The 10778-nt window shown below is 40.9% G+C and overlaps 1 protein-coding gene across 1 annotated transcript in view; it reads left to right on the top strand.

The window, feature by feature from the left end:
* Positions 1-2197: 2197 nt before the first annotated feature.
* Positions 2198-10778, top strand: part of LOC104980881 (antigen WC1.1-like) — a gene marked incomplete at both ends in the record, with an annotated part of 11763 nt that continues 3182 nt past the window's right edge. The window contains 4 exon segments of the mRNA XM_010829715.1: positions 2198-2352; positions 2426-2740; positions 6210-6518; positions 6610-6944. Coding sequence (XP_010828017.1) covers positions 2198-2352; positions 2426-2740; positions 6210-6518; positions 6610-6944 — 1114 coding nt within the window.

The raw sequence follows: 10778 nt of genomic DNA on the forward strand, positions 1-10778 counted from the left end.
CATGAATCCACCACGGGTGTACACGTGTTCCCAATCCTGAACCCCACTCCCACCTCCCTCCCCATACCATCCCTCTGGGTCATCCCAATACAGTATTCCATTTCCTTTTAATTGACCCATGTGCTTCATGTTCCTTTTTCTCTCCTTTTTTTCTTTCTTTGGTATTAAAAAAATTTATTCCAGATTTTCCTTTGATTTTTTGCAGCTTTACTAGATGTGGAGGCTTTCATAGACTTCTATCCATTTAAAAAATTCTTAATTATTATATCTTCAAATATTACTTCTGCAGCACTGTCTCTGTTTCTCTTCTCCTCCTATTCCCCCGCTTTTTCCTTCTCGTCCTTCCCTTTTTCCTCCTCCTCATCTCTCTTAGGACTCCTCTAAGACACTAATTCTGTGTTCAGTTCTGTCTAAAATTCTTTTAAACCTATTCATTCAGTTCTTAATTCTAGATATTTCATTTTCAGTTGGCAACTGTTCCTTTGATTTTCTTATAGTTACAATTATTTGTTAACATTTTTCACCTATTGATTCTTTCCTTTCCTCTTTTCCCCCTAAACACATTGTTCATAGTTAAAATCCTTATCTGCTAAGTCCAGCATATCTAGCATGTGTGTCTCTGCCTTCTCTTACCTTCCTTTTTTCAATTTTTAAATTTGTCATGTCATCCATCTGTTTACATACCATGCAATTTTTAACTGAATGAGAAAAATGATGCATAAGAAAGTAAGATATCCCAGATACATTTTCTAACACCTGAAAGGATTCATATTCTGTTTTGTTAAGCAAGTGGGAGAAGGGGTTCAGACCACCCAGATGTCTAAATACTAGCTAGGGTTGAGCTGTAACAAGTTTGGGTTGCAGTATTTGTAGCACTCAGTCTACCTCTGATTTCTCTGCCCCTGTGTTATGGGCTTTTAGAGTTTATAATTGAAAATCTGAATGTTTTGGTAGCTCAGCAGTCAGGGGGATGAAGGAATATCCACTCTGTTTGCAAGGTGTTTGACACAGTTCTTTGGCCTCCTGCCATTGACAGCGTGTTTACTGGGCAGATATTTGAGGAGAAAATCTGCTATATGAGAGAGGCTCTCAAATCTCCAGTTTTGTCACTGCAGCACCAGGTAACCCCCAAATCATGCAGGCTTCTCTGTCACATTTTGATCCATTAACCCCGGCAACAAATTGGGAAATTCCCATAAAGAGAAGCTTCAGATCCTTGGTTAACAATGAAATGATCTCCATTCTGTAGAATTTTAGCATGTTTAGTTCATATTGTGTCCACAAATGTCTAATATCTTCATTTTTTATCTAACATTTTATAGCATTTAAAGTTGTATCCAGCAGACCACTGGCCTGCTGTGAACCCCTCCATTGGAACCCTTCTTCATGAAAGTATAAAATTCTAAATTTTATTCTCTACTTCATCATTCACTTAAAATGCAACACTGAATAGACATCATTTAACCTTTCTTTACATTGCTTTTTATGTATTAAAGAAGAACAACGCAGTGAGTCTGTCAGTATCGTTTGTTCAAATGCTTTCAGAGCAAGAATTTAACCTATTTCTGCTCTATAGTAAAGTTATAAATGCATAATATTTTCCCCCTGGAGAACAAATAACCCCTAACTTTGAATAATAGCGATTCCTGACACAAAGTGCAAGAAAAGATAATATTTACTTGAGAGAAGAAGCAGCATTCCAAGATTCCCAGTGGAATCTGGTCAATGTCAGTCAATATCACCTGAGACATTTCTCGTGCAAGGTTGCCCAATCCACTCAAAGAGATCACATTTTCTTAAAACAAAGTGTCCAGATCTGGAGTCTGAAGCTTAGAGCCATCAGTGAAATATTCTGGGGCAAACCAAGACATCTCAATGTCCATTTGTTTTTCAATTCTGCATGACTGTACCAAGGAGAATGATTCTAACGATAGAGGATTCATGGCTGCTACCTAGGGCTTCTGATGAGGCTGGGTCCTGACTCCATTTCCTTTAATCTAATCCCTTTAACTTTCAGGTCAAGGGCACCAACGCGTGTGTGATTTATAAGGAATCCATTCAGCAGCCAGCCCATACCTATGACTCTGAACTCATTCAATTGCTTCTGGTAGAGATTAACATTTCTTTTAAGTCTTTCTCAGATGCTGTGCAGAACTCTACAAATCAGAGGTTAACACTTCTGTCTCACCCTACTCAGTTGTGTAATATTTCCTGTTTTTGCCCATTTTCAATGTTATTATTCTCTTATCACTGCTGTAAGAAACCAGACTCAGGTGCTGCCCCAGTGCAATGACTCCCTGTCAGAACCAGGGGACTCTGAAGCCTCAGAGGAGAGCGCCCCCTACTGCTCAGGTGAAGGTCCCACAGGACAGAAGACCTTTATCCCCCTTGTCAATGCCCCATTGTCCCATTTCTGTCTCCTCAGACAGCAGACAGCTCCGCCTGGTGGACGGAGGAGGTCCCTGCGCCGGGAGAGTGGAGATCCTTGACGAGGGCTCCTGGGGCACCATCTGTGATGACGGCTGGGACTTGGACGATGCCCGCGTGGTGTGCAGGCAGCTGGGCTGTGGAGAAGCCCTCAATGCCATGGGGTCTGCTCACTTTGGGGCAGGATCAGGGCCCATCTGGCTTGACACATTGGGCTGCAGAGGAAAGGAATCCCACGTGTGGAAGTGCCCTTCCCGGGGCTGGAGAGTGCACAACTGCAGTCACGACAACGATGCAGGAGTCGTCTGCTCAGGTATGGTCAGTGTATTGCCCTGTGATGGCAGAATGAAAAGTGCCATGGAAGCTGGTGTCCGATCACTGGGGCAATAGGATATAGATGGGCTAGAGAGGACTGACAGACCCATCCTCCCTGAATGCACAAAGCTTCTGTGGGTGATGTGCTTCATTTACTTTCCTGCTGTAAGTCTCTGCTATTTATTCTCCAGTGATCTTACTGACATAGTAGATTAAACTATTCCAATGAAAACTGATCTTCATAATGAAGATGAAGATCAATCACATGAGACAGGAATTGATGGATTTGTGCCAAATTGCAAGTCTCTTTTGAAATTTTAGATGTAAATATTCATAGGCCTTTGCAGGTAAGACCAGAGAACTTTGGATGAAGTGCTCTGAGTCATAGGTTCTCCTTTGATTGTTACTATCAGAGATTCTCTGCCCATTTTTTCTTTTAAGACATCTGTATAGGCCAAAACTTTGGAAGAACACTTAGCCATACACTGACAAGTCAAAAGTGGAAGTAATACAATTTCTGTGTTTTATGGTAAGAAATTATATAGTTTATACCTGATGACTTCAATGATTTAAGAGAATTGAATTTGGGGGTTTGTTTGATATGAATAGGAGTAATGGGACAGATGTAATTTTTGAAGAAGGTAGAAGAGAGTTATGGCAGCTGGGAGGGAGAGGGACTGTAATAGGAACTGAAAAAGGCACATGTGGGGTGTTCTGAGCAGCACTGATGGTCCAGGAGTGGTGTGGAGGATGCTGTGTGTGCCTAAGAAAGCAGGATGTCTGTACAGCAAGAGACCAGAGAAGGATATATTTTTATTATATTTAATATCCTTATCAACTGACATCAGCCTTCTATTCCACAAACTTTCTCGCAGTTTTCACACACATAATCTCCCACACAAATTTTAAAATCAAATAGAAAACAAAAAAAGTCTTAATTTGTCTCAGAAGAGTCTATCCTTATGTGTATAAGACTTTTTTGATTATTCAGTGTATATTTGAGCATTTAACATATATCAGGGTACATAAAACAGCATATAACAAATATTTCTTTCATGTTCTGCCTAATCTGTAATCTTCGGGGTTAATATAGCAACTAAAAAGTGTTGACTGAAAATGCTTTAATTAGAATGTGTTGCCTATGAGCAAACTCCCAACCAGACCAGACTAGGAGTTCTAACCTGTGTCTCTCTGGGGAGATGAGAGTGATAAATAATAAAAGGCAAGCAGACCATCTTCTCTCTCACCATTGTATAAGTGGTCAAGCTGATCCTTCAAGTCTTTAATTTCTTTTAGGTCTTTTCTGTTCTTTCCTGTTTTTCTGTAGTAGATTTTTATTTTGTTAGAATATTCTTTCTGAACCTTCAAAGTTCACATATTTATATAATCAGAATCCTTTACCAGATGGAATTTCACCATGTACATAAATTATCATGAGCATACTTCGAAACCAGACAAGTGTGTTAAAGAAAGTGTTTTATGTTGTGGGTTTCTTTTTTATTTGGATTACCTTCCTCTACCCAAAATATGGTCCCTGAAGTTCAAACCATGATCATGAGTTTTTTCTTTGGTCTCTCTCTCAGTTTCATACCCCATCCACTCCCCATTTAACCTACCACACACCCTACCTCACTCCACTCCTACAGAAGTTCTTCCCGTTCAGAATTTCCTTTGCACCCATTTGTGGTTCTTAAGATTGTTTTCTCTTGTCTGCAGTGGGAGAAATGGGAAAGGTGGCAGGGTGAAGTGGTTGATGGGAGGAGCACAGGGGATAAAATGTGTCAAAAACTTGTTGGACAAATATTTCCCCCAAATATTCTATCTTTCATCCATATTGAGGCTTTTGCAATTTGAAAATTTCTAAATTATGTATGGCTAATTTGCTCTCTGGGCTTCCCTCATGGCTCAGTTGGCAAAGAATCCACCTCCAGTGCAGGAGACCCCAGTTAGACCCCTGGATTGGGAAGATCCACTGGAGAAGGGATAGGCTATCCACTCCAGTATTCTTGGGCTTCCCTTGTAGCTCAGTTGGTAAAGAATCTGCCTGCAATGTGGGAGACCTGGGTTCGATCCCTGGGTTGGGAAGATCCCCTGGAAAAGGGAAAGGCTACCCACTCCAGTATTCTGGCCTGGAGAATTCCATGGACTGTATAGTCCATGGGATCACAGAGAGTCAGACATGACTGAGTGACTTTCACTTCACTTCACTATTTGCCTTCTGCTCTCTTCCTCTCTTTCTTTATAGCATGGTAGCTATTTCTCAAGAACCCAAATAGGAAAGGAAAAAACAGCATATAGACAGGATTAAAATACTTTAACTCATCTTCACTCTTTAGCATTTCCTAAAGTTCACATGTCTGCTGCTGCTACTGCTGCTAAGTCGCTTTAGTCGTGTCCGACCCTGTGCGACCCCATAGACGGCAGCCCACCAGGCTCCCCCGTTCCTGGGATTCTCCAGGCAAGAACACTGGAGTGGATTGCCATTTCCTTCTCCAATGCATGAAAGTGAAAAGTGAAAGTGAAGTCGCTCAGTCGTGTCCGACTCTTAGCGATCTCATGGACTGCAGCCTACCAGGTTCCTCCGCCCATGGGATTTTCAAGGCAAGAGTACTGGAGTGGGTTGCCATTGCCTTCTCCATCACATGTCTAGTATGAAGTAATTAAAAACCTCAGCTGTTTTACATGCTCCCACTGAGAACTCACTCTCTCCCAGGTTCTTTGATAAATTCTAAGTTTTCAAGAAAGATGGCTATGACCAGCCCCTTCTCCTATGACTCTGAGCTTTCTTCCTATCCAAACTGATTTCTGGACAACTTTCCAAAATCAGGTCACCTAAGAAATTCTTGGAATTTTTCACTGTGAAAAATTTTAAGAAACATGTGTGAAATCTTGTTATAATGTCTAGCTTTCCTCCTATTAAGCCAGAAGTCTGTCTACTGTCATTGAGCACTCACAGATCCAGCCTGCGTGATTTTCCTTATCTTCAGAGACTTAAGTGTTGTTTCCTGAGAGAAAACTGGCCAGTATTCTGGCCCCAGAAATCTCAGGATGGCCCTCTAACCTTGTGTGGCTCTTAGTCCTCTAACCTCTTGAGGCCTATGGATCTACTTCACTCTGGGTTAGTACAGCTCTGAACCTGAGGCTGGTGCCCACTACAGAGCAGTATCCTTGGGCTCTGTAGTTTCCAGGCCTCTAGATGAGAAATTCACATCCCTAATTAACCTCAAAATGCATGTTTTTGGAAATCAGCCATTTCAAACTGACCCTGAAAATCCTTCAGGGTTTCTTTTCAGAAACTTGGTCTTGAAAATACTTGCTCATGAAATTCTGAAAATAACTGTCCAATTCTCTTTCCAGGCACCACTCCTGGAAAAGAAAAATTTTCACATTATTGCCTGTGACATTGTTTCCAATTGCCAAACCAGGTCTATGGGCACTCACTGGATTTCTTGTTGTTGTTTTCTTAGGATTTGTGCGTCTGGTTGGAGACGATGGACCCTGCTCAGGACGAGTAGAAGTACGTCCTGGAGAAGACTGGACCCCAGTGTCTGATGGAAACTTCACACTCCCCACTGCCCAAGTCATCTGTGCAGAGCTGGGGTGTGGCGAGGCTGTGTCTGTTCTGGGACACGAGCTCTTCAGAGAGTCTGATGGCCAGGTCTGGGCTGAAGAGTTCAGGTGTGAGGGGGAGGAACATAAGCTCTGGTGGTGCCCCAGAGTGCCTTGTCCAGGGGGCACTTGTCACCACAGTGGAGCTGCTCAGGTTGTTTGTTCAGGTGAGATGCAGGTCAGGACTAACCTCCCTGCACACTCTGTTCAGGTGAGAAAGCCATGTGATTTTGCTGAAACTCTGTCTTCTTCTACCAGCATACTCAGAAGTCCGACTCATGACAAATGGCTCCTCTCAATGTGAGGGGCAGGTGGAGATGAAGATTTCTGGACAATGGAGAGCGCTCTGTGCCTCCCACTGGAGTCTGGCCAATGCCAATGTTGTCTGTCGTCAGCTCGGCTGTGGAATCACCATCTCCACCCCCAGAGGACCACACTTGGTGGAGAGAGGTGATCAGATCTCAACAGTCCGATTTCACTGCTCGGGGGCAGAGTCCTTCCTGTGGAGTTGCCCTGTGACTGCCTTGGGTGGTCCTGACTGTTCCCATGGCAACACGGCCTCTGTGACCTGCTCAGGTAAGAGACAGGGAAGGGCTATTGGTACTTAGGATGCTCCTGGAGTGAAATGTCCCCAAGAGCAGAGAGTGAGGGAAAACTGGCTTTGGAAGATATTTCATGATGAAATATGGTGCTCCTCATTGTTCACTCATTTTTCAGGTTAGGGCAAGAAGTGTGAAGGGGAATAATATATTTTAAAGCAACATTGTTATTGACACATGATCATAGAAGACAGTGTATAAGCAATACGTGTAGACTTCAGTCATGTACCCAGAGCAGCAAAGAGAACATTCCCAGCCCCAAGAGTCACTGTTGCCTCCAATAACTGGCCTCCCTCCTCTCCAGGGAAAACTGCTTATCTAATTTCTACTACCATAGAGTGTTTTATCAGTTTTTGAACTTTATATAAAATCATGCAGTGTGTTTTCTTTTGTGTGTGACTTCTTCGACTCAACATTATGTTTAGGATTCACTCATGATGTTGTTTATAGCAGTACTTTATTCATTTTTATTACAGTAGAATATTGCTTTCATTGATAACATGGCCATTGATCCATTCAACTGATGTTAGAGATTTGAGTTGTTTCCTGCTCTTGACTATTATAAATATGATGCTAGAATGTAGCATGACAATGACTTGGGGCACAAATATATGTTACTTATTTTGTGTGTTTAACACTTGGTCTTTTCTTTTTCTAAATGGTACAGGATCCTTTGATAAAGCAAGTTTTTAATTTGAAGGAAATATTAATACAATTGCCAACTTTTCCCTGTATATTTAATACTTCTTATATCCCTTTAAAAAGAACTTTCCCTTCTCCAAGATCATGAAAATATTCTCTTAGAGTATCTTACAAAAGTTTCTTTTTCTCTTGCATGTAATTGTACCTTCCTTCTGGGATTGATATCTGTGTAAGATAAGTCATGTTTCACATGGACATCCAATTCACTCAGAATCTTTTTCTGGAGAGACTTTTTTCCCCCCTGCAGTGCTACCTTTATCTTAAGCAGAAGAGCACATATGTCTGAGTCCTTTTAAAGACTCTGTATTCTGTTCCACTGTATCATTTGTCTATCTTTGCACCAATACTGCATTTTCTTAATTACTATAACTTTATAATAAGTCTAGATAATTTTAATTTACAGGGGTTACTTTATATTAACTCCTTTAACTTTGTTCCTTTTCTTACCGACTGTGTTGGTCATTCTTGGTGTTTTGTATTTTGTCTAAATTTTGGAATCTGCTTGTTATTTTTCACACTCCCTAAAAAATTAGCATAAGAGTATTTTGATTAAGATTAGATTTAATCTACACAGAAATTTGAGAATGACTGACTTTGACAATTTTGGATCTCTCAATTCATTGACATAATTTTTATTGTTGTTTAGTCACAAAGTTGCATCCAAGTGTTTTGTGACCCATGGACTGCAGTCTGCCAGGCTCCTTTGTCCATGGGATTTCCCAGGCAAGAATACTGGAGTGGGTTGCCATGCCCTCCTCCAGGGCTTCTTCCTGACCCAGATATTGAACCCACTTCTGCACTGGCAGGCAGATTCTTTACTACTGAGCCATCTGGGAAGCCATTGACATAATATATCCCTCCATTTAGCTAGGTCTTGAATTTCTCTCAGAAGTTTTGTCCACCTTCTTCTACATTTTTCCTAAGCATTTTATTTATTTTTTATGTTATTAGTATTTCTTTTATGGACGATGTCCTAGGAATGAATTATCTCTGACTTGTTTTCACCTTTTAACATTTTTTTAAAATTTTGATGTAATATGAGACACTGAAAAGTTAGAAGAATAATATAAACATTTCCAGATGACCTTTAACTGGAATCCCTCAATGCTAGTTTTTGGTTCATTCTGTCTCATTTCTCTCTGAACATATAAAATCTTTCTGGATTAGGTTGCTGTCATGATGTCCCTTTACCACTAAAATACTATGAGGAATTTCCTTATGTAACCACAGGTTCAGTCCAGTTCTCAGCTGATTGCAGCCCCAGATGATACCTAAGTGCAAGCACTGAAAGACCCCAAAACAGAACTGTTGAGTCTTTCCGAAATTGCTGACTCAGGAAGTCTTAAGCAAAATGAAGTATATATTTTTTCCTCCAGTGGCTAAATTTTGGGGGGAAATTTGTTACACAGCAGTATAACCAGGACACTTACCATGTGACCTGCAGTTATGTTGGTGCAAAAGTAATTGCTGTTTTGCATTATTGAAATTTGCCATTTGATCTTGGAATGCATTCTTAAATAAATTTGGTTATGTTACACATCATTTAATGTGTATTTCTTGCTTTTTATTTTGCTAATGGTTTATTACTTGCTGCTTATTTCATATGTATTTTAGACTATAGACATGATGTTAGACACAGAGCAATTTCAAGTGATTTTCTTATTCGAGTTCAAAATGGGTCGTAAAGCAGCAGAGACAACTTGCAACATCAACAATGCATTTGGTCCAGGAACTGCTAATGAACATGTAGTTCAGTGGTTGTTCAAGAAGATTTGCAGGGCTTCCCTGGTGGCTCTGCAGTAAAGAATCCGCCTGCCAATGCGGGAGACACAGGTTCAATCCCTAGTCCAGGAAGACGCCACATGCTGCAGAGCAGCTAAGCCTGTGCACCACAACTATTGAGCCTGTGCTCTAGAGCCTGGGAACCACAACTACTGAAGCCCAGAAGCCCTAGAGCTTGTTCTCCGTAACATGAGAAGCACCACAGTGAGAAGCCTGCGCACTGTAACAAAGACTAGTTCCCACTCACCACAACTAGAGAAAAGCCTGAGCAGCAGCAAACACCCTGCAAAGCCAAAAATAAATAAATAATAAAGAATTTTATTTAAATGAAGTTTTGCAAAGGAGATGAGAACCTTGAAGATGAGGAGTGCAATGGCCTGCCATTGGAAGTTGACAACAACCAATTAGAGCAATCATCAAAGCTGATCCTCTTACAATTACATGAGAAGTTGCCTAAGAACTGAATGTTGACCTTTCTACAGTCATTTGGCATTTGAAGCAAACGCCAAAAGGTGAAAAAACTTGATAAGTGGGTGCCTCATGAGCTGACCACAAATCAAAAAACTTGTCATTTTGAAGCATCATCTTCTCTTATTTTACACAACAACAATGAACCATTTCTCAATTGAATTGTGACCTGTGATGAAAAGTGGATTTTATATGACAACTGGAGATGACCAGCTCAGTGGTGGGACTGAGAAGCTGCAAAGCACTTCCCAAGGCCAAACTTGCTGCCAGTCTGATCCACTACAGCTTTCTGAATCCCAGCAAAACCATTACACCTGGGAAGTATGCTCAACAAATCACTGAGATGCACTAAAAACTGCAACAGGCGCAGTCCGCATTGGTCAACAGAAAGGTGCCAATTCTTCTCCATGGCAACGCCTGGCCACACATCACACAACCAACGCTTCATAAGTTTAACAAGTTGGGCTATGAAGTTTTGCCTCACCTTGCCATATTCACCTGACCTCTTGTCAACTGAATACCACTTCTTCAAGCATCTCGACAACTTTTTGCAGAGAAAATGCTTCCACAACCAACAGGAGGCAGAAAATGCTTTCCAAGAGTTCATCAAATCCCAAAGCACAGCTTTACACTACAGGAAAAAACAAACTAATTTCTCATTGGCAAAAATGTGTTGATTGTAATGGTTCCTATTTTAATTAATAAAGATATGTCTGAGCCTAATTATAATGATTTAAAATTCGTGGTCTGAAACCGCAGTGATGTTTGCACCAACCTAATAGAATATTTGTCCTCTGATCTTCTGTTTTAATAACTGCCTTATGCTGATCTAATGTGCTTATACATTCATTCTTTAGTTCTTAAATTCAAATATTA

This window comes from Bison bison, unplaced genomic scaffold (genome assembly GCF_000754665.1).
Source record: "Bison bison bison isolate TAMUID 2011002044 unplaced genomic scaffold, Bison_UMD1.0 scf7180017858857, whole genome shotgun sequence".
NCBI lineage: Eukaryota > Metazoa > Chordata > Mammalia > Artiodactyla > Bovidae > Bison > Bison bison.